We start from the raw sequence: 25463 nt of genomic DNA, 5'->3' as shown, positions 1-25463 counted from the left end.
GTGACGCCTCTTGCACTGAGATGCAGGGCCTTAGACCACTGGGCCACTCGGGAGCCCTGTGTGAGGCCGTCCACAGAGGCATATAATATTCACGAAGGATATTCGAGACGATTGGATACGTATCTAGATACATGGGCTTTGATAAGATACAGCAACCATAAGTTTTAGTTTGAAATGATTCAGTGCTATTAGAGAACGAATTGATGCGATTCGGTTCAATGCACTAACATGTGTTGCATAAAACACATTCATTTTCCATTCTAAATTCAAATCTGCTGCTGATGGAGCTCATGAGCTGACGTGTGTGTAAATGAGTGTATGTCTATGGTGTGTGTGCTATGTAAGCACCTGAGCTGAGCTATAAGGGAGGCATCTACAGTACCACCCCACTGCCACTATCTGGGGCAATGTAGCCCCCCCCACCTTGGCACTGAAATCACCATCACCCACTAATCAATCACTTTTGAAGATTAAGTGTTTGAGCTAGTAATGTATTAATATGTATTGTGTACAAATTAGTTATGACATAGCCAATGTATACATAGATCATTTGTACACAATAAATATTAAGCTATGACATAGCCAATGTATACATAGATCATTTGTACACAATAAATATTAAGCTATGACATAGCCAATGTATATACAGCACAACTTTGGATTTCACCCCATCTCAAAATCAGATAGTTTTGACGTTTTTAATTAGCTTTTCTCTTCCTGCTTTGACCTTTTTTAAGCAAAACTATAGCTGATGGTGAACTGGAACAATCAAATTCAAATCTATTGTAAGTTCAGCAGGTAGCCTGTTAACAAGATGACTTGTCTCCAGTAGCTTACTTTTAATTTGGTAAAACACCATTTTCAACAGCACATATTGTAGATAGCAATAGCCTAGCAAATTACATAAAGCTGTCACTCAACTAGTAAAGCCTAATATCCAGAAAGGCAATTTAGCATTTGAATGCTCAAGGTTCCGCACAGATGTGCAAGATCAGTGCGCGACGCTGGGCACACTGCGCAGGATGACTAGGCTACTGATATTCCCTGGGGTTGTTTGGCATGCACAATGACTGTCAACACAGACACATGCTTAGTTCCACACCGAATGAGGGGACGCATCAGTTGTCACAAAAAATGAGGTATTTTTGAGAAGTGCAAAGAAAGCTACAACCAAAAAAGATCATCAGCAATTCAGAAAGTTTGAATAAATTCTCTGACCAATGCATGCTACATTTAGATCGGTTTGGGGTCCGCGGACCAATGCATGCTACATTTAGATCGGTTTGGGGTCCGCGGACCAGATCGGTTTGGGGTCCGCGGACCAATGCATGCTACATTTAGATCGGTTTGGGGTCCGCGGACCAATGCATGCTACATTTAGATCGGTTTGGGGTCCGCGGACCAATGCATGCTACATTTAGATACGGTTTGGGGTCGGACCAATGCGGACCGGTTTGGGGTCCGCGGACCAATGCTGACATAACGTTTGAATAAATTCTCTGACCAATGCATGCTACATTTAGATCGGTTTGGGGTCCGCGGACCAATGCATGCTACAGATTCCAAGAACACAGGATGAGATGTTACTATCCTTTGTGCAAGCACTTCCAAGAGTTAATGAACAGTGAGCGTGGTGAAATTTGGGGAGCGCATCGTCAGTAGTGTACCTTTGGTTCCTAGGGTGTTTCGGCCTTTCACACTATACACCCTCCTCAAAGGCGGCCAGCGACAGGGTGATCAATCCTACGCTTGCGTCCCATTCCCAATTAGTCATAGGAGTTGCCTTGTTGTTGATAGCAAACATCCCATGGGACTATGCATGGCAGGGGCGTCCTCCTCCCTGAGTCAATCATTGTTGACCGCATACCTCCTGGCCCTCTCACTTCGGGGCCCAGCTGGAGTCTTTCCTCTTCATCCAGAGCCACTGACTGCTGCCTTCTGCCGCCTCTGATACAGCTTTGATTGCCGAACGCTGGCTCTGGCCCTTAATTCCCAGGTCTCTAAGCAGTCTGGTTGTAGATGTTGCCACAAAACCTCTGCAGCCCACCTCCACTGGTCGGACTTCTGTGTTCCAGCCATGATGCCGTGCTTCGGCAGCTAGATCAGCATAGCGCAGATGTTTTCGCCATAAGCCTCATCTACTGAGTTTTCCCAGGGTACTGTGAGCTCAATGATGAAGACCTTATTGAGTGAACGGGACCAGAGCACCATGTCAGGTCTTAGGGTGGTGGTTGCGATCTCCGGAGGAAACACAAGTTGCCGGCCAATGTCAGCTAGCATTTTCCAGTCGCGGGCCAAGCACAGCTGGTCTCGCTCTAATGGTGTAGAGCCGCCTTCGGTGGTTTAGCCCCTTCGCGGACAAAGTTTGTCCGTAAGGAGTGTGATGCTGCTGTGGGTGGTAGGGAGTTGGTGGCAGCTCGCTTGTCCTCCAGGGCGGACGCAAGGTTTTTAAGGACTTGGTTGTGACGCCAAGTGTAGCGTCCTTGGGCGAGGCTTGTTTTACAGCCTGTGAGAATATGCCTGAGGTTGGCTGGCATGGAACAGAGGGCACAGTCCGGATCTTCACCATACCATTGGTGAAGATTAACTGGTGTTGGAAGGACGTCATATGTTGCTCTGATGGAAAAGCTCAACCGCCTCGCTTCCATGGCCCACAAATCCTTCCAGCTGATCTTCCTCTTCTCCACACTGTCCCATCGAGTCCACTGTCCCTGTTTGGCAAGAGAGACTGCCTTGGCCCACCTTGCAGCCTCCTCCTGATGGCGTACTTCCTGCACTACCATCTTCCGCCGCTCTGGTGCAGTGGCCTTACTCCAAGCAGCACGGCTAGTTAGCCCAAGGCCTCCTCTCCCTTGCTGAACATGACCCACAATGTCAGCATGTCTGAGGGCTGCTGTTGCCTCCTGGACTGCTTTTCCTGGCCTCCATTTGCGCCCAGTTGCCAAGGTCGGCGCGTTGTTGCTCACCACTGGGTCTCGAGATTCATTCAGTGTCATTTGGAGCCTGGTTTTTGCACACTTGAATTCCTCTGTTAGACTGGTGAGGGGCAGCTTGAGGACACCATCTCCATAGAGGCCTATGGTGGTAAGGCATCGTGGAACTCCAAGCCACTTCTTTAAGTAGCCTGTGACTCCTCTTTCCATCTTCTCCACTGTTGAGATTGGAACCTCATACAGTGCTAAGGGCCACAACACCCGGGGTAGGAGACCAAACTGCAGACACCAGGCCTTTAACTTTCCAGGTAGCTGGGTGTTGTCGATGGACTGTAGGCTACTACTGATGTCTTTGCGCAGCTGTTGCACCTGGTCTTTGTCCTTCAGGCTTGCATCATACCACCTTCCAAGGCTTTTTACCGGCTGCTCAGACACTGTTGGGATTTGGACATCTCCGATGAAGAATTTCAGGTCAGAGAGTACTCCCTTCACAATCGAGATGCTGCGTGACTTGGATGGTTTAATCTTCATACGGGCCCAGCTGATGTTCTCCTCAAGTTTTCTGAGCAGTCTCCTGGTGCATGGGACAGTGGTGGTCAATGTTGTAATGTCGTCCATGTAGGCTCTGAGTGGAGGGAGGCGGAAACCAGAGTCGACTCGCTGTCCACCAGCAACCCATTTTGAGGATCTGATGATAACCTCCATTGCCATTGTGAATGCCAACGGAGAAATGGTACATCCCGCCATTATACCTACATTCAGGCACTGCCATGAGGTGGTGAACTCTGAGGTGGTGAAGCAGAACTGCAGATCCTGGAAGTACGACTTCACCAGGTTTGTGATGGTGTCCGGTATGTGGAAAAATCTGAAGGCAGACCACAGGAGTTCATGGGGCACAGAGCCAAATGCATTGGCGAGGTCGAGGAAGACTACATGGAGGTCCCTTTTCTCCACCTTGGCCATTTGGATCTGATGCCAGATCATGCTGGAATGTTCCAAGCAGCCAGAGAACCCTGATATTCCTGCCTTCTGTACAGATGCATCGACGTACGTATTCCTTTGTAGGTACTCGGCCATCCTCTGGGCAATGACCCTAAAGAAGATTTTTCCCTCGACATTCAGTAAGGAGATTGGGCGGAATTGGCTGATGTTCACTGCATCCTTCTCCTTAGGATCAGGACCCCGCCTGCCCTACGCCACACTTTGGGTATTATCTTCTTCTGCCAAGCTGTTCTCATAAGCCTCCAGAGGAACCTCAGGACGTCTGGTGTGTTCTTATACACTTTGTACGGGACTCCATTTGGCCCCGGGCCTGATGCTGTTCTTGCCCGTCGAACTGTGTCTTCCACCTCTTTCCATGTCGGAGGGCTGGTCTCAATATGATGTTCCGGGGTTCAATGGGTGGGATATCTGATGGGATGGCCAGATGTTCATGTCGCTTTGAGTCAACGTTTGTTATTCTCAGGTGCTCCTCTAGGTCTTTCTTTGTTGTTTTTAGAGCTCCACTTTTTTCTTTTGTGAAGAGACTTTTAAGGAACTTGAAGGGATCTTTATAGAATCGAGTTCTAGTTTGTTCTTTTTCCTTCTGCGTTTCCGTAGGTTCTCTGCTCTACGGAGGGATGCCAACCGGGTTTTGATGTCAGCTTGAAGTGCCTCTATGCCCTCCTTTTCCACTTCCGAGGCCTTCTTCCACTGTTTCTTGCTGCCGCCTTTCTTGAACGAGGCGCTTGATTTCTTGTTGCCTTCTGGAAACTGGTGGGGTTGGAACCTTTCTCCCGCCTTTTGCCTCTTCCACTCCAAATCTTTCTGTCCCGTACTCATAGATGATGTCCCCCATCCTCTCCAACTTCTTCTCCACTGTGCCTCGAAGTTTCTCGAGGGTCAAGGTAAGGTCAGTATTCACTGTTTCCCACAACTTCTTGTCACTGGCGCCAGGCCACTTCACATACGGTCTGTGCCCTGGTAGTCTCCTCTCGACTGCAGGTTTGGGAGGCTGGGTGAGTTCCACTCCTGTTGTTGGTTCCCCCTCAGTTGCTACTTCGGTGCTTGAGTTTACGTCCTCCATGACAGTGGTACTGATGCACTGCAAACTATGGTTTGCGTCCAGTTGCTGTGCTTCATTCGACTGATTTGATCGCTTTCGCAGAAAGTAATCAATGCGAGTTCTCTGTCTCTCTTTACCCAAACACCCCTTCTTCCCCTGGTGGATCCTCAACCCATGGTGTGATGTAACTTTCCTCCAACCACAGACACATACCTGCATCTGTTTATGGCCCACTGTTGCAGCAGAACTTGTGACAGTTGCTGTGGTGTTCTCTTGTGCTGTACTCTCATTACTCGTAGTCGTTTCCAGTCCAGTCATTACCATGTTGTCAGCCGATGAGTCATCTTCCGCCCCCGCTCTCGCAGACTCTAGGGGTATTCTCGTATTTTGACTTTCTGTAGCTAAAGCGGGTGTTTCCAACATACTGCGAAGCATGGGAAACTACAGAAATGGGAAGCTACCCCATGACTGTCCCAGTGGGGTCTATTCCCTCCTGTCAGCCGTCTCTCCGTGCCGCCACAAGGACTTTCCCCTGTTGTCAGCTGATCTTTCTCAGCAGTCACTGGACAAGTCCAGATATTCAGATTCCAAGAACACAGGATGAGATGTTACTATCCTTTGTGCAAGCACTTCCAAGAGTTTAGATCGGTTTGGGGTCCGCGGACCAATGCATGCTACATTTAGATCGGTTTGGGGTCCGCGGACCAATGCATGCTACATTTAGATCGGTTTGGGGTCCGCGGACCAATGCATGCTACATTTAGATCGGTTTGGGGTCCGCGGACCAATGCTGACATAAAGTTTGAATAAATTCTCTGACCAATGCATGCTACATTTAGATCGGTTTGGGGTCCGCGGACCAATGCTGACATAACGTTTGAATAAATTCTCTGACCAATGCATGCTACATTTAGATCAGTTTGGGGTCCGCGGACCAATGCTGACATAACGTTTGAATAAATTCTCTGACCAATGCATGCTACATTTAGATCGGTTTGGGGTCCGCGGACCAATGCTGACATAACGCTTGAATAAATTCTCTGACCAATGCATGCTACATTTAGATCGGTTTGGGGTCCGCGGACCAATGCATGCTACATTTAGATCGGTTTGGGGTCCGCGGACCAATGCATGCTACATTTAGATCGGTTTGGGGTCCGCGGACCAATGCATGCTACATTTAGATCGGTTTGGGGTCCGCGGACCAATGCTGACATAACGTTTGAATAAATTCTCTGACCAATGCATGCTACATTTAGATCGGTTTGGGGTCCGCGGACCAATGCATGCTACATTTAGATCGGTTTGGGGTCCGCGGACCAATGCATGCTACATTTAGATCGGTTTGGGGTCCGCGGACCAATGCTGACATAACGCTTGAATAAATTCTCTGACCAATGCATGCTACATTTAGATCGGTTTGGGGTCCGCGGACCAATGCATGCTACATTTAGATCGGTTTGGGGTCCGCGGACCAATGCATGCTACATTTAGATCGGTTTGGGATCCGCGGACCAATGCATGCTACATTTAGATCGGGTTTGGGGTCCGCGGACCAATGCTGACATAAAGTTTGAATAAATTCTCTGACCAATGCATGCTACATTTAGATCGGTTTGGGGTCCGCGGACCAATGCTGACATAACGCTTGAATAAATTCTCTGACCAATGCATGCTACATTTAGATCGGTTTGGGGTCCGCTGGACCAATGCTGACATAACGCTTTGAATAAATTCTCTGACCAATGCATGCTACATTTAGATCGGTTTGGGGTCCGCGGACCAATGCTGACATAAAGTTTGAATAAATTCTCTGACCAATGCATGCTACATTTAGATCGGTTTGGGGTCCGCGGACCAATGCTGACATAACGCTTTGAATAAATTCTCTGACCAATGCATGCTACATTTAGATCGGTTTGGGGTCCGCGGACCAATGCTGACATAACGCTTGAATAAATTCTCTGACCAATGCATGCTACATTTAGATCGGGTTTGGGGTCCGCGGACCAATGCTGACATAACGCTTGAATAAATTCTCTGACCAATGCATGCTACATTTAGATCGGTTTGGGGTCCGCGGACCAATGCATGCTACATTTAGATCGGTTTGGGGTCCGCGGACCAATGCATGCTACATTTAGATCGGTTTGGGGTCCGCGGACCAATGCTGACATAACGTTTGAATAAATTCTCTGACCAATGCATGCTACATTTAGATCGGTTTGGGGTCCGCGGACCAATGCATGCTACATTTAGATCGGTTTGGGGTCCGCGGACCAATGCATGCTACATTTAGATCGGTTTGGGGTCCGCGGACCAATGCTGACATAACATTTGAATAAATTCTCTGACCAATGCATGCTACATTTAGATCGGTTTGGGGTCCGCGGACCAATGCATGCTACATTTAGATCGGTTTGGGGTCCGCGGACCAATGCATGCTACATTTAGATCGGTTTGGGGTCCGCGGACCAATGCTGACATAACGTTTGAATAAATTCTCTGACCAATGCATGCTACATTTAGATCGGTTTGGGGTCCGCGGACCAATGCTGACATAACGTTTGAATAAATTCTCTGACCAATGCATGCTACATTTAGATCGGGTTTGGGGTCCGCGGACCAATGCTGACATAACGTTTGAATAAATTCTCTGACCAATGCATGCTACATTTAGATCGGTTTGGGGTCCGCGGACCAATGCTGACATAACGCTTGAATAAATTCTCTGACCAATGCATGCTACATTTAGATCGGTTTGGGGTCCGCGGACCAATGCTGACATAACGCTTGAATAAATTCTCTGACCAATGCATGCTACATTTAGATCGGTTTGGGGTCCGCGGACCAATGCTGACATAACGTTTGAATAAATTCTCTGACCAATGCATGCTACATTTAGATCGGTTTGGGGTCCGCGGACCAATGCTGACATAACGTTTGAATAAATTCTCTGACCAATGCATGCTACATTTAGATCAGTTTGGGGTACGCGGACCAATGCTGACATAACATTTGAATAAATTCTCTGACCAATGCATGCTACATTTAGATCGGTTTGGGGTCCGCGGACCAATGCTGACATAAAGTTTGAATAAATTCTCTGACCAATGCATGCTACATTTAGATCGGTTTGGGGTCCGCGGACCAATGCTGACATAACGTTTGAATAAATTCTCTGACCAATGCATGCTACATTTAGATCGGTTTGGGGTCCGCGGACCAATGCTGACATAACGTTTGAATAAATTCTCTGACCAATGCATGCTACATTTAGATCGGTTTGGGGTCCGCGGACCAATGCTGACATAACGTTTGAATAAATTCTCTGACCAATGCATGCTACATTTAGATCGGTTTGGGGTCCGCGGACCAATGCATGCTACATTTAGATCGGTTTGGGGTCCGCGGACCAATGCATGCTACATTTAGATCGGTTTGGGGTCCGCGGACCAATGCTGACATAACGCTTGAATAAATTCTCTGACCAATGCATGCTACATTTAGATCGGTTTGGGGTCCGCGGACCAATGCATGCTACATTTAGATCGGTTTGGGGTCCGCGGACCAATGCATGCTACATTTAGATCGGTTTGGGGTCCGCGGACCAATGCTGACATAACATTTGAATAAATTCTCTGACCAATGCATGCTACATTTAGATCGGTTTGGGGTCCGCGGACCAATGCATGCTACATTTAGATCGGTTTGGGGTCCGCGGACCAATGCATGCTACATTTAGATCGGTTTGGGATCCGCGGACCAATGCATGCTACATTTAGATCGGTTTGGGGTCCGCGGACCAATGCTGACATAACGCTTGAATAAATTCTCTGACCAATGCATGCTACATTTAGATCGGGTTTGGGGTCCGCGGACCAATGCTGACATAACGTTTGAATAAATTCTCTGACCAATGCATGCTACATTTAGATCGGGTTTGGGGTCCGCGGACCAATGCTGACATAACGTTTGAATAAATTCTCTGACCAATGCATGCTACATTTAGATCGGGTTTGGGGTCCGCGGACCAATGCTGACATAACGCTTGAATAAATTCTCTGACCAATGCATGCTACATTTAGATCGGTTTGGGGTCCGCGGACCAATGCATGCTACATTTAGATCGGTTTGGGGTCCGCGGACCAATGCATGCTACATTTAGATCGGTTTGGGGTCCGCGGACCAATGCTGACATAACGTTTGAATAAATTCTCTGACCAATGCATGCTACATTTAGATCGGTTTGGGGTCCGCGGACCAATGCATGCTACATTTAGATCGGTTTGGGGTCCGCGGACCAATGCATGCTACATTTAGATCGGTTTGGGATCCGCGGACCAATGCATGCTACATTTAGATCGGTTTGGGGTCCGCGGACCAATGCTGACATAACGTTTGAATAAATTCTCTGACCAATGCATGCTACATTTAGATCGGTTTGGGGTCCGCGGACCAATGCTGACATAACGTTTGAATAAATTCTCTGACCAATGCATGCTACATTTAGATCGGTTTGGGGTCCGCGGACCAATGCTGACATAACGTTTGAATAAATTCTCTGACCAATGCATGCTACATTTAGATCGGTTTGGGGTCCGCGGACCAATGCTGACATAACGCTTGAATAAATTCTCTGACCAATGCATGCTACATTTAGATCGGTTTGGGGTCCGCGGACCAATGCTGACATAACGCTTGAATAAATTCTCTGACCAATGCATGCTACATTTAGATCGGTTTGGGGTCCGCGGACCAATGCTGACATAACGTTTGAATAAATTCTCTGACCAATGCATGCTACATTTAGATCGGTTTGGGGTCCGCGGACCAATGCTGACATAACGTTTGAATAAATTCTCTGACCAATGCATGCTACATTTAGATCGGTTTGGGGTCCGCGGACCAATGCTGACATAACGCTTGAATAAATTCTCTGACCAATGCATGCTACATTTAGATCGGGTTTGGGGTCCGCGGACCAATGCTGACATAACGTTTGAATAAATTCTCTGACCAATGCATGCTACATTTAGATCGGTTTGGGGTCCGCGGACCAATGCTGACATAACGTTTGAATAAATTCTCTGACCAATGCATGCTACATTTAGATCGGTTTGGGGTCCGCGGACCAATGCATGCTACATTTAGATCGGTTTGGGGTCCGCGGACCAATGCATGCTACATTTAGATCGGTTTGGGGTCCGCGGACCAATGCTGACATAACGTTTGAATAAATTCTCTGACCAATGCATGCTACATTTAGATCGGTTTGGGGTCCGCGGACCAATGCATGCTACATTTAGATCGGTTTGGGGTCCGCGGACCAATGCATGCTACATTTAGATCGGTTTGGGGTCCGCGGACCAATGCATGCTACATTTAGATCGGTTTGGGGTCCGCGGACCAATGCTGACATAACATTTGAATAAATTATCTGACCAATGCATGCTACATTTAGATCGGTTTGGGGTCCGCGGACCAATGCATGCTACATTTAGATCGGTTTGGGGTCCGCGGACCAATGCTGACATAACGTTTGAATAAATTCTCTGACCAATGCATGCTACATTTAGATCGGTTTGGGGTCCGCGGACCAATGCATGCTACATTTAGATCGGTTTGGGGTCCGCGGACCAATGCATGCTACATTTAGATCGGTTTGGGGTCCGCGGACCAATGCTGACATAACATTTGAATAAATTCTCTGACCAATGCATGCTACATTTAGATCGGTTTGGGGTCCGCGGACCAATGCATGCTACATTTAGATCGGTTTGGGGTCCGCGGACCAATGCATGCTACATTTAGATCGGTTTGGGATCCGCGGACCAATGCATGCTACATTTAGATCGGTTTGGGGTCCGCGGACCAATGCTGACATAACGTTTGAATAAATTCTCTGACCAATGCATGCTACATTTAGATCGGTTTGGGGTCCGCGGACCAATGCTGACATAACGTTTGAATAAATTCTCTGACCAATGCATGCTACATTTAGATCGGTTTGGGGTCCGCGGACCAATGCTGACATAACGTTTGAATAAATTCTCTGACCAATGCATGCTACATTTAGATCGGTTTGGGGTCCGCGGACCAATGCTGACATAACGTTTGAATAAATTCTCTGACCAATGCATGCTACATTTAGATCGGTTTGGGGTCCGCGGACCAATGCTGACATAACGCTTGAATAAATTCTCTGACCAATGCATGCTACATTTAGATCGGTTTGGGGTCCGCGGACCAATGCTGACATAACGTTTGAATAAATTCTCTGACCAATGCATGCTACATTTAGATCGGTTTGGGGTCCGCGGACCAATGCTGACATAACGTTTGAATAAATTCTCTGACCAATGCATGCTACATTTAGATCGGTTTGGGGTCCGCGGACCAATGCTGACATAACGTTTGAATAAATTCTCTGACCAATGCATGCTACATTTAGATCGGTTTGGGGTCCGCGGACCAATGCTGACATAACGTTTGAATAAATTCTCTGACCAATGCATGCTACATTTAGATCGGTTTGGGGTCCGCGGACCAATGCTGACATAACGTTTGAATAAATTCTCTGACCAATGCATGCTACATTTAGATCGGTTTGGGGTCCGCGGACCAATGCTGACATAACGTTTGAATAAATTCTCTGACCAATGCATGCTACATTTAGATCGGTTTGGGGTCCGCGGACCAATGCTGACATAACGTTTGAATAAATTCTCTGACCAATGCATGCTACATTTAGATCGGTTTGGGGTCCGCGGACCAATGCTGACATAACGTTTGAATAAATTCTCTGACCAATGCATGCTACATTTAGATCGGTTTGGGGTCCGCGGACCAATGCTGACATAACGTTTGAATAAATTCTCTGACCAATGCATGCTACATTTAGATCGGTTTGGGGTCCGCGGACCAATGCTGACATAACGTTTGAATAAATTCTCTGACCAATGCATGCTACATTTAGATCGGTTTGGGGTCCGCGGACCAATGCTGACATAACGTTTGAATAAATTCTCTGACCAATGCATGCTACATTTAGATCGGTTTGGGGTCCGCGGACCAATGCTGACATAACGTTTGAATAAATTCTCTGACCAATGCATGCTACATTTAGATCGGTTTGGGGTCCGCGGACCAATGCTGACATAACGTTTGAATAAATTCTCTGACCAATGCATGCTACATTTAGATCGGGTTTGGGGTCCGCGGACCAATGCTGACATAACGTTTGAATAAATTCTCTGACCAATGCATGCTACATTTAGATCGGTTTGGGGTCCGCGGACCAATGCTGACATAACGTTTGAATAAATTCTCTGACCAATGCATGCTACATTTAGATCGGTTTGGGGTCCGCGGACCAATGCTGACATAACGTTTGAATAAATTCTCTGACCAATGCATGCTACATTTAGATCGGTTTGGGGTCTGCGGACCAATGCTGACATAACGTTTGAATAAATTCTCTGACCAATGCATGCTACATTTAGATCGGTTTGGGGTCCGCGGACCAATGCTGACATAACGTTTGAATAAATTCTCTGACCAATGCATGCTACATTTAGATCGGTTTGGGGTCCGCGGACCAATGCTGACATAACGTTTGAATAAATTCTCTGACCAATGCATGCTACATTTAGATCGGTTTGGGGTCCGCGGACCAATGCTGACATAACGTTTGAATAAATTCTCTGACCAATGCATGCTACATTTAGATCGGTTTGGGGTCCGCGGACCAATGCTGACATAACGTTTGAATAAATTCTCTGACCAATGCATGCTACATTTAGATCGGTTTGGGTCCGCGGACCAATGCTGACATAACGTTTGAATAGGGACCGATGCATATCGGTGAATCGTTACATCCCTAATCATTAACTATTCGTACTACAGGTCTCCTAGCTGGTCTCCTAGCTGGTCAGACTGGACAGGACCCTGGAGAAAGCCTGAGTCAGGACCACTTTGAACAGATGCTTGGTGGGTGTGGGCGTCTGTGTGTGTTTGAGAGTGAGAGAGAACGAGTGTTGTGTGTGAGTGTGTGTACTTGTTATGGGTCTACACCGTGGGACTGTCTCTGAAGTGGTTAGAACACTCCACAGAGAGGAAAGCGGTCATGGTTTGAAGCATCTGCCAGAGCCACTCGAGACTCAAACTGTCTGTGTTCTCTGACCTTAGAGGCATGGTTCCTGTTCCCATATAACAATGTTTCCTCTCGGTCTGTGTTTCCTGAAATAGTTGTGAAATCTGTTCCGTGCCCTTTCAATAGACTAAAGCATGGTAAACAGTCGAATGAGTGTGAGAGCCAACGGGGAGTAGAGTGAATGGGGACATTAAAGGGTGTGTTGATGCACTGTTCATGCAGGAGTAAAATGCCATGTTTATCTAAAGCGGGTTAAAGGACACCAAGTGTACCGGTATACATTTTTAGGAGATGCATGTGGCCTTGCTAACACCACACGTTTACCAACTGAGCCCAACAGCAACATGAATAGGCCACAGAACTTTCCCAACCAGTGATCAGAAACGCTCCGGACTCTATTTTATGAGGGGAAAGTGATGAGGCGAAAGGAAGGCAGGAAGGAAACGCTCACTTCTTCATCCAGTCAGCGATGTCCTTGGCTGTACCTCCGTAGTTTTCATAGTGGTGCAGGAACTTCCCCTTCCTAAAGACCGGGGGGGGGGGGGGTATGGGGGGAGAACAGAGAGAAGAGTGAGAACAAAACATATGCTAACGACAGTACAGAATGACCCCATCTAGAAAACCCAATAATCCATCTCATGTGTGTTGCACAATGTTCTGAGTTGTGATTCTAAGAACTACGGCACTACCTACTGTAACCTACTGTTGACTACACTGAAAGAGATGAATGTGCCTTTTCATTAATATCACTTTATTGGTCAATACACACAAGGTCCAACCGAAATTTGACTTTATCCCAACCCCTCTAAAAGACACACATACATTCATACATTTTTTGGATAGGACTCGGGAGCTGTTGTTGTGGGGGGGTTAAGTGCCTTGTCCAGGGGCACAACGGTAGGTAATGGCATCTAGGACTTGATACAAGCAACCCTTCGATTGCCAGCTCACTTCCCACCTTATTCTTCCCGTCAGACCTGGAATTCGACCTGACAACCCTCTGGTTGCTGGCTCGCCTTTCTAACCTCTAGGCTACATGCCGACCCACAGAGGATATACAGGTTCCTCAGAGAGAAATACAGTTCATCAGAGAGAGCTGAGTCACTGTTGTGGAAAGGAAACAAAGGCAATGTTTTGTGACAAAAAGCTCAAACAATACATTAACATCACTAGGTTTAAACTTGCTCAAATGGAGCCAACCAATAGTAAAAGAGCATATCTTGTATGGACTAATAGTTATTATGGATTAGAATATGCATTAGAATTATGCATTAGAAAACAGCATTTAGCGCCTAAAATTCTGGAGGGGGGATTCCAATTGTGTGAACACTATCTATGTGGAAACAGATACTCATGTACTAATTTCATCTTTCCTGACCTCCTGCATGTGTCCCGAGACTGAAACAAGTCGGTGGTGGGCTGTAGGACACTAGCTGCTCCCGCTGAACCTAGCTGCTCCCGCTGAACCTAGCTGCTCCCGCTGAACCTAGCTGCTCCCGCTGAACCTAGCTGCTCCCGCTGAACCTAGCTGCTCCCGCTGAACCTAGCTGCTCCCCCTGAACCTAGCTGCTCCCGCTGAACCTAATGCCTGCAGATCCTGGTAATTTGTAACCGTCACTGATCTGCAGGGAATAGAATACAGAAGCCAGTTGTACAGTATTAGTGCCACTCATCACTTGTAGTTTAATAGGCACAGAGGGAGAGGACCTTCTGGGGGGTTCCTACATTTCTTTTTTTGTTCCGCAAAAATGTTAAAAACACTTCGGCCTAAAGCCTGCAGGTGTAATGCATGATGATGCAGTTATATAACAAGTTATAAAGCCTTATACATGCAGGGTTTAAGTATCAACAAAATGTTTAACTTTGTGGCCTCTTCACTGGAAAGAAAAGACATTGGAAAGGGAACTTGAACAGCAAGACAGAGAAAGATCATTGTAGACGCCGTAGGGTTGTCAGCCCCACCACCACTCTAGAGGCTGGGTTGAAAGGCTGAGTGACTGGCACTCGCGGATGCTTTTTCAAAGCCGTTGTCAGATACTCCAATGAGTGTAATTAGCTCCAATGAGTGTAATTTGCTCAATATTAGGAGTTAAGAAATAAAGTTGACAGCATTAGAAATAAGATATTCTCATCTTTTCAACTGTAATTTCTATATACAGTACCAGTCAAAAGTTTGGACACACCTACTCATTCAAGTGTTTTTCTTTATTTTCTACATTGTAGAATAATAGTGAAGACAACAAAATTATGAAATAACATGTGGAACCATGTAGTAACCAAAAAAGTGTGAAACAAATCCAAATGTATTTTATACTTGAGATTCTTCAAAGTAGCCACCCTTTGACTTGATGACAGCAGCCAACAAGAGTGTGCAAAGCGGTCATCAAGGAAAAGGCTACTTTGAAGAATCTCAAATAATCAACACTTTTTTTGGTTACTACATGATTCCATATGAGTTATTTCATAGTTTTGATGTCTTCACTATTATTCTACAATGTAGAAAATAGTCAAAATAAAGAAAAATCCTGGAATGAGTAGGTGACCAAACTTTTGACTGGTACTGTATTTGGACACACCTACTCCCTGCTGCACTTCCAAAGCCATGAGTACACGAGGGAGGTGTGTGTGTGTATAGCTTAAAGTAAGGCGGATGAGACTCACTCAAAGTAACAGAAGGTGGGGTAGCCCTTGACATTGTACTCTTGCTTGAGGCCATCAAACTCGGCTGGGTGCACGTTCATCCCAGCCAGCACCTAGAGACCAGACACAGGGAGCACACACAAACATAGAATTTATTAAAAATCACCACATCACAGCAGGTTAGTTCATTAGAGAAGCACAAAAAAAAGCTTCACTAAATGAAGATGAATGACTCAAGGGGGGGGGGGGACCATGTAAACAGAACTAGACAACAAAACAGGATGTGACACAAAGTAGACAATTAAATATGCATTGTAATGTGTTCTATCTTGGTTGGCTTTTCAAAACTCAAAGCATCTGTCAAATCCATTTCAATCTGTGAAGTTCCCTGCCTTCATAAGGTCAATGTTTTAAGACTTATGTCAACACGATTTGGGCTTTCTTATTATTCTTGAAGACTGTGTTGGATGACCTGGCAGACTCTTGCTTATAGTTCCAAATATATCACTTCCTTCTGCTATCACCTCCTCACACATCACACCACACACACACACACACACCACACACCATGCAGAAAACGTAACACTCCATATGTTGTGTGTGTGTGTGGACAAGAGAGCTAAATGCATTCATTATGCAAATCTCTAAACGAGAGGCTTATTTATTCACTCATCATCAGCCAGACTAGCTGAAATCAGACAAAGCATGTGTCCCAAATGACTACTTATTCCCTATATAGTGCACTACAAAAAAAGGTAATATAGGAAACAGGGTGGACAGGGAATAGGGTGGCATTTGGGAGCCGAACAAAGACACCTTAAATTAGATCCCATTCCTTTCCATGCTGCTCCATATGAGGCAAACACACGAACAGAAAGATACAGCTGCAGCTAGGTGTTTCTAAGCAGCAGCAGCAGCTAGGTGTTTCTAAGCAGCAGCAGCAGCTAGGTGTTTCTAAGCAGCAGCAGCAGCAGCTAGGTGTTTCTAAGCAGCAGCAGCAGCAGCTAGGTGTTTCTAAGCAGCAGCAGCAGCAGCTAGGTGTTTCTAAGCAGCAGCAGCAGCAGCTAGGTGTTTCTAAGCAGCAGCAGCAGCAGCTAGGTGTTTCTAAGCAGCAGCAGCAGCAGCTAGGTGTTTCTAAGCAGCAGCAGCAGCAGCTAGGTGTTTCTAAGCGGCAGCAGCAGCTAGGTGTTTCTAAGCGGCAGCAGCTAGGTGTTTCTAAGCGGCAGCAGCTAGGTGTTTCTAAGCGGCAGCAGCTAGGTGTTTCTAGCGGCAGCAGCTAGGTGTTTCTAGCGGCAGCAGCTAGGTGTTTCTAGCGGCAGCAGCTAGGTGTTTCTAGCGGCAGCAGCTAGGTGTTTCTAGCGGCAGCAGCTAGGTGTTTCTAGCGGCAGCAGCTAGGTGTTTCTAGCGGCAGCAGCTAGGTGTTTCTAGCGGCAGCAGCTAGGTGTTTCTAGCGGCAGCAGCTAGGTGTTTCTAGCGGCAGCAGCTAGGTGTTTCTAGCGGCAGCAGCTAGGTGTTTCTAGCGGCAGCAGCTAGGTGTTTCTAGCGGCAGCAGCTAGGTGTTTCTAGCGGCAGCAGCTAGGTGTTTCTAGCGGCAGCAGCTAGGTGTTTCTAAGCGGCAGCAGCTAGGTGTTTCTAAGCGGCAGCAGCTAGGTGTTTCTAAGCGGCAGCAGCTAGGTGTTTCTAAGCGGCAGCAGCTAGGTGTTTCTCAGCGGCAGCAGCTAGGTGTTTCTCAGCGGCAGCAGCTAGGTGTTTCTCAGCGGCAGCAGCTAGGTGTTTCTTAGCGGCAGCAGCTAGGTGTTTCTAAGCAGCAGCAGCTAGGTGTTTCTAAGCAGCAGCAGCTAGGTGTTTCTAAGCGGCAGCAGCTAGGTGTTTCTAAGCGGCAGCAGCAGCAGCTAGGTGTTTCTAAGCAGCAGCAGCAGCAGCTAGGTGTTTCTAAGCAGCAGCAGCAGCTAGGTGTTTCTAAGCAGCGGCAGCAGCTAGGTGTTTCTAAGCAGCGGCAGCAGCTAGGTGTTTCTAAGCAGCGGCAGCAGCTAGGTGTTTCTAAGCAGCGGCAGCAGCTAGGTGTTTCTAAGCAGCGGCAGCAGCTAGGTGTTTCTAAGCAGCGGCAGCAGCTAGGTGTTTCTCAGCGGCAGCAGCTAGGTGTTTCTCAGCGGCAGCAGCTAGGTGTTTCTAAGCGGCAGCAGCTAGGTGTTTCTAAGCGGCAGCAGCTAGGTGTTTCTAAGCGGCAGCAGCTAGGTGTTTCTAAGCGGCAGCAGCTAGGTGTTTCTAAGCGGCAGCAGCTAGGTGTTTCTAAGCAGCAGTAGCAGCTAGGTGTTTCTAAGCAGCAGCAGCAGCTAGGTGTTTCTAAGCAGCGGCAGCTAGGTGTTTCTAAGCAGCGGCAGCTAGGTGTTTCTAAGCAGCAGTAGCTAGGTGTTTCTAAGCAGCAGCAGCTTGGTGTTTCTAAGCAGCAGCAGCTAGGTGTTTCTAAGCAGCAGCAGCTAGGTGTTTCTAAGCAGCAGTAGCTAGGTGTTTCTAAGCAGCAGTAGCTAGGTGTTTCTAAGCAGCAGTAGCTAGGTGTTTCTAAGCAGCAGTAGCTAGGTGTTTCTAAGCAGCAGTAGCTAGGTGTTTCTAAGCAGCAGTAGCTAAGTGTTTCTAAACAGCAGTAGCTAGGTGTTTCTAAGCAGTAGCTAGGTGGATTTTCTCCCCTCAGAGTCTCTCTACTATGTTATGCCTCTTCTGTGCTTGAAGGTGCGTGTTCGATGTGAACACACGGTCTTGGTTTTTAAAGGTGTTCACTTGATGCTTTCTCCTGTGTGATATTGATCTTTGGTTGACTCTTTGGTCTACTTTCTTGTTGTTGAGCTAGAGGTGTTTTACTTTAGCACCGGAACCAAACTACACCTGGCTTTCAAATCTCATCTGTAACCTGTTTTAAAAAAAAGGAACAATCTGTTGGTTGCTACATCCATTTTTAGACTTTGAAAACAATTAGTTATTGAAGACAATACCTTATATGCCTCATGAGCTTAGTTTAACTGTCGAACCCCATCAGAACCCAACACATAAGCTTGTTTAACTCCTCTGTCAACAATGTGAACGTAAACAAACACTGTATAGCCTCAAAACATGGTTAAAACTATATTGTGTTTGTGGTGGAGGGAGGGAGGGAGGGAGGAGGACTATAAGGGAGAGTGAACAAGTGAGCCAACATAAAAACACTATTGCAGTCTAAACTGGCATATCACCCATACAGAGACTGGAGACTTCAACTGCAGAAAGTTGATCCCATAACTGTGGTTGTGGGGATTTGAAGTACCTATTTGGGCGACCCGACCAAATTCATATAGAAATGTGAGTAATAGATCAATCATTCTACTTAAAGCAAGTCTAAGAAGCGATAGATCTGTTCTGTGTGTACCATTTCTATGCTTTCCGTTCTTACATTTGGTTTTTTACGTCTTTTACATTCCGTTTTGTACACCATCTTCAAAATAGCTGAAACAACAATATTTATGGTTATGGGAAATATATTTCAGAGCAGTTTATATTGATGGTACAATAATTCTGATGAATGGATTTGAACTGAGAGCAACTCACCCAAAACCAACTCCGCGAAAACAGAGGAGCGAAAGTGTGTTAGGATTTTAAGCAATGTCAATGTGAGAAGATTTGACTTACATGTGTACCCTTGGTCTCTGTAGCTGCCTGTTGAAATACGGGCTGCATCCTCTTACAGACACCACACCCTGTAGAAGGAACAACATGAGACATTACAGACACCACACCCTGTAGAAGGAACAACATGAGACATTACAGACACCACACCCTGTAGGAGGAACAACATGAGACATTACAGACACCACACCCTGTAGGAGGAACAACATGAGACATTACAGACACCACACCCTGTAGGAGGAACAACATGAGACATTACAGACACCACACCCTGTAGAAGGAACAACATGAGACATTACAGACACCACACCCTGTAGGAGGAACAACATGAGACATTACAGACACCACACCCTGTAGAAGGAACAACATGAGACATTACAGACACCACACCCTGTAGGAGGAACAACATGAGACATTACAGACACCACACCCTGTAGGAGGAACAACATGAGACATTACAGACACCACACCCTGTAGGAGGAACAACATGAGACATTACAGACACCACACCCTGTAGGAGGAACAACATGAGACATTACAGACACCACACCCTGTAGGAGGAACAACATGAGACATTACAGACACCACACCCTGTAGGAGGAACAACATGAGACATTACAGACACCACACCCTGTAGGAGGAACAACATGAGACATTACAGACACCACACCCTGTAGGAGGAACAACATGAGACATTACAGACACCACACCCTGTAGAAGGAACAACATGAGACATTACAGACACCACACCCTGTAGAAGGAACAACATGAGACATTACAGACACCACACCCTGTAGGAGGAACAACATGAGACATTACAGACACCACACCCTGTAGGAGGAACAACATGAGACATTACAGACACCACACCCTGTAGGAGGAACAACATGAGACATTACAGACACCACACCCTGTAGGAGGAACAACATTAGACACCACACCCTGTAGAAGGAACAACATGAGACATTACAGACACCACACCCTGTAGGAGGAACAACATGAGACATTACAGACACCACACCCTGTAGGAGGAACAACATGAGACATTACAGACACCACACCCTGTAGGAGGAACAACATGAGACATTACAGACACCACACCCTGTAGGAGGAACAACATGAGACATTACAGACACCACACCCTGTAGGAGGAACAACATGAGACATTACAGACACCACACCCTGTAGGAGGAACAACATGAGACATTACAGACACCACACCCTGTAGAAGGAACAACATGAGACATTACAGACACCACACCCTGTAGGAGGAACAACATGAGACATTACAGACACCACACCCTGTAGGAGGAACAACATGAGACATTACAGACACCACACCCTGTAGGAGGAACAACATGAGACATTACAGACACCACACCCTGTAGGAGGAACAACATTACAGACACCACACCCTGTAGGAGGAACAACATGAGACACCACACCCTGTAGGAGGAACAACATGAGACACCACACCCTGTAGGAGGAACAACATGAGACACCACACCCTGTAGGAGGAACAACATGAGACACCACACCCTGTAGGAGGAACAACATGAGACACCACACCCTGTAGGAGGAACAACATGACAGACACCACACCCTGTAGGAGGAACAACATGACAGACACCACACCCTGTAGGAGGAACAACATGAGACACCACACCCTGTAGGAGGAACAACATGACAGACACCACACCCTGTAGGAGGAACAACATACAGACACCACACCCTGTAGGAGGAACAACATTAGACACCACACCCTGTAGAAGGAACAACATGAGACATTACAGACACCACACCCTGTAGGAGGAACAACATGAGACATTACAGACACCACACCCTGTAGGAGGAACAACATTACAGACACCACACCCTGTAGGAGGAACAACATGAGACATTACAGACACCACACCCTGTAGGAGGAACAACATGAGACACCACACCCTGTAGGAGGAACAACATGAGACACCACACCCTGTAGGAGGAACAACATGACAGACACCACACCCTGTAGGAGGAACAACATGAGACACCACACCCTGTAGGAGGAACAACATGAGACACCACACCCTGTAGGAGACACATGAGACACCACACCCTGTAGGAGGAACAACATGAGACACCACACCCTGTAGGAGGAACAACATAGGAGGAACAACATGAGACACCACACCCTGTAGGAGGAACAACATGAGACACCACACCCTGTAGGAGGAACAACATGAGACACCACACCCTGTAGGAGGAACAACATGAGACACCACACCCTGTAGGAGGAACAACATGAGACACCACACCCTGTAGGAGGAACAACATGAGACACCACACCCTGTAGGAGGAACAACATGACAGACCACACCCTGTAGGAGGAACAACATGACACATTACAGACACCACACCCTGTAGGAGGAACAACATGACACATTACAGACACCACACCCTGTAGGAGGAACAACATGACACATTACAGACACCACACCCTGTAGGAGGAACAACATGACACATTACAGACACCACACCCTGTAGGAGGAACAACATGACACATTACAGACACCACACCCTGTAGGAGGAACAACATGACAGACCACACCCTGTAGGAGGAACAACATGACACATTACAGAAGCACACAGATGACTCGTCAATCAGTCGCTCTCAATCAACATACTGAACAGGACGAGTTCCATTGTTTTATCATTCTATCAAGGGCCCAGTAGAATGTGAATACAACTTAGTAGAGCTTGATATATCTAGATTATACAACCAATAAACTACTGCAACATGAACATTCAGTTCAAGGACCCAGTGCTTTTCCTTTATACAACTACAAATGGCCAATCGTTAAGTATTACTCCTCTCTGGTGAAATGCTATAAATAAATAAAAATGTATGAAAAGGCTGGATATAAATTATATACGTTTAACGTCAAAGAAAACCATCTAGAGCTTGTAAATTGGCTGGAGGAGCATGGTTGTACATTTCTTCAATTATTTTATTCAATAAATACCTGATTATCAAAATCAATGAGTCTGGCAGTAAGGGAATAGGACAAATCTTAGAGGGCTTTAAGGTGCCTCCTTCCACCACGCCACTTCCCTAAACTCTCTCTGCTTACTGGAGGGATGCATCCCAAATGGCACCCTATTCCATATATTGTGTACTACGTTTGACCAGGATCCATAGGACTCTGGTCAAAGGTAGTGCACTATGCAGGGAATATGGTGCCATTTGGGATGCACAGGTTTCATTTCCGATCTTCAAAAGACTCTTCTGATGATGTGCTGTATATTCTATGCCAGTCATTAAAGATTATCTACCAATAGAAGCTATTTGCTCTTATCCCGACTTCTCTAAATGGCTTCGGTAGGAGTTCTTATCAAGAGGTAAAAAACGTATATTAGGAGTCCGTGATTGTGTGTGTGTGAGACTCACATGGGGCATAGAACATCATGAGGATTGGCCTCTCCTCCCTCTTTAGAAGCTTCCTGAAGTCCTGAAAGAGAAAGGAGAAGAGCTGTGAGGACAAAAGGACCTACTGTAGAATGCAGTGAGTGAACTCAGTAGATAGTTGCACAATAGCTCTGCCAGAAAAGTGTACAAACCGTCAGAACCTTGGATTCTCTACCCTACTCCTGAAGTGTGCACTTGTACACTCCCCCTCATGGGTTTAAAAGGAATGGACACGAGGATAATATGCAATTAAGATTCTCCCATGGGCTGCATTCTGATTCTCTATCCTCCTCCAGATGTTTACACTTGTTCACTCCCCCTAATGTATTTCAAAGGTCCATCCCCACTGACCTTCTCCTCCAATGGGGTGTGAGGAGGCGAGAGAAGTATGCAACTGACATTTTCCCCGATTCTTCTTCTCCCAAGGTCGCTGACCTCTGACCTCCTCCAATGTGCTTTGAAAGGGATCCTTTAGACCTCCCAAAGCAGAGTTGTTAAGGCTGACTAATCAACAGATATACTAGGAGCAGGGGGTGGACAACACTGAGGTACACTGTCCATCTCTCTTTGGCTCTTCATATGTATCACTTAAAGCAAAGCACCAATCAAAAACGATCTTTTGGTATTTAATTCATTAGTTCACTGTTGATATAACGATGGAAAACGCTTCATACAGTGACACTTCCTGTATTTTTTAAGTTCTAGAACTTGAAAACATAATTTGACAAGTAAAACATGTTGGGACTGTATCAACAGTGAACTAAGGAAACAAATATCAAAAGATAGTGACTGGTCACTTAGGTACCACTCAATCTATGAGAGTAACTTCCAGACAACAGTTGCTGTCAAACGTGCTCATCATCAGAAGACATTTTTTGAACATGCCTTTTGATGGACAGAGAGAGATCAATCTGCACTCAGAGGGTCGGCTCTCCTCTTACTCTAATGCTTAATTCATCCTCCCTTCCTCACTTCCTGAAAGTCTCATTCAGCAGAAGCTGTTGACACATCTACACCACTCAGCACCCCCCCAGGCATGATATAGGATGAAACAGAATGTTAGTTCATCAAAACACTGTTCACAGGTGTGTGTGGATGTGTGTGTGCCATTTGTGTACAGAGCTGGGTTCTGACGGCGTGTTGGCCTCGCTGTTGGAAAGCCGTCTGTCTGAGAGTGCCAACTGCGGTCAGACCAACTCTCCCTTAATAGACCGTGTTTGAACACAACCGATGTGAACTTCAGAGCTTTTCAGCTTTCTAATGATCACCTGGTCAGTCTATGGCTATGTGTTGTCAGCTTGGAATGCATCAAGATGACCACATTTAGTGGCAGGGAGGCTGGAGGGCAGAGTGGCGAGCATCTCGCCACTCTAACCTTTGATGGGAACTCAAGGCATTTGTCAGTGGGTTGTTCTGAAAAGGTCAACACTACGAGGAAACACACATTCCTACGCAGAAGCACCTTGCTGTAAGACCTTCTTTCTGTACTTACTTTCTCAGTTTCTACATGAACAACATCTTTAGCTTCTGGGTTCTCTTCCCAAAGAGGAGCTCCCGTGGGGTCTTTTAAAAACGCCACCATGGACTGGAGGGCAGGAGAGAAGGAGAGACATTGAGACAGAGGGAGTCTAAACAATCATTATCATTCTGTAACAACAAAAAGTGATGTTCACCCTCTAGATTCTAGACATAGTGCTAAACACAAAGACATGTCCACATCATTTAAAAATATACATTTCCCCACAGTTGTCATACAAAACAGAAGAGAAGGTTCTAGTCTAACAGATGGCAGATGGTATAAATGTCCATCTCAGTGTTCTCCCATCCATCCATCCATCCATCCATCGCAGAGTAACCATGTAAGCAATTTCCACACGTTAACTGTTCATAATGACTGATGAGCCTTCCAGACAGACATGAACAGCCATTTAAATACAGCAGAAGGTAGGACGGGAAACATTTAACTCCAACTAAAGCACCGCCCCCTTTCTGTTCAGCTCAGACATTACACTAACTTTAGAATGACATGTTTTCTCCATTTCAACAAATTAAATTGACTTTAAAGGTATTCATATAAGTCCTATTCTTCAGTGAGGTTATTACACCAGTCTCACTTTATTACCAACTAGACTACTATGTACTGACGTGCTCACAGCCTCATCCCCTGCCAATGGGCTGGACCAGCCAGGACCAGCACTATAAAGCACTCATAAACCCATTGGATTATCAAGTCTTGACTAACCAACTAAGTCCGTCCAATCGGCATCATCGTGCAGGAAGAGAACCATGGTGATATACAGAAACAGAGAGATTAAGAGAATGAACTCCCATTCATTAAACCAGGAAACAAAGATGTCACTCGAATAAGTGCATTGTTTTCATATCAATTACTGTATTGTTGACCTACACTAACAAGGAAAAGAACATATCACTGAAATAATGACTGTTGATTGAGACTTTGGGGGACTGTGGGACAATGAGTGAGTCAGTAAAGACCTTGTATGTAGCAGGTCTGTTGTACTCTGTATGGAACGTCCCATCTCTGCAAGAGACAAGAACAGTATTCAATTAATAAAGAGAAGTAGT

At 46.2% G+C, this 25463-nt stretch overlaps 1 protein-coding gene across 1 annotated transcript in view; it reads right to left on the bottom strand.

Annotated features, from left to right (window-relative positions):
* LOC124047860 (protein disulfide-isomerase A5-like) overlaps positions 1 to 25463 on the bottom strand; it is a 69292-nt gene that overhangs the window by 25589 nt on the left and 18240 nt on the right. Inside the window, exons 5-10 of the mRNA XM_046368187.1 lie at positions 25374 to 25419; positions 24370 to 24462; positions 22860 to 22920; positions 19430 to 19497; positions 15794 to 15885; positions 13584 to 13655 (exon numbers count right to left, since the gene is read on the bottom strand). Coding sequence (XP_046224143.1) covers positions 13584 to 13655; positions 15794 to 15885; positions 19430 to 19497; positions 22860 to 22920; positions 24370 to 24462; positions 25374 to 25419 — 432 coding nt within the window. The remainder of the gene's footprint in view (positions 1 to 13583; positions 13656 to 15793; positions 15886 to 19429; positions 19498 to 22859; positions 22921 to 24369; positions 24463 to 25373; positions 25420 to 25463) is intronic.

Source organism: Oncorhynchus gorbuscha, linkage group LG01, assembly GCF_021184085.1.
Source record: "Oncorhynchus gorbuscha isolate QuinsamMale2020 ecotype Even-year linkage group LG01, OgorEven_v1.0, whole genome shotgun sequence".
Lineage (NCBI taxonomy): Eukaryota > Metazoa > Chordata > Actinopteri > Salmoniformes > Salmonidae > Oncorhynchus > Oncorhynchus gorbuscha.
Note: the sequence above shows the minus strand (reverse complement) of the source record. Positions and strands in the feature narration are given on the sequence as shown.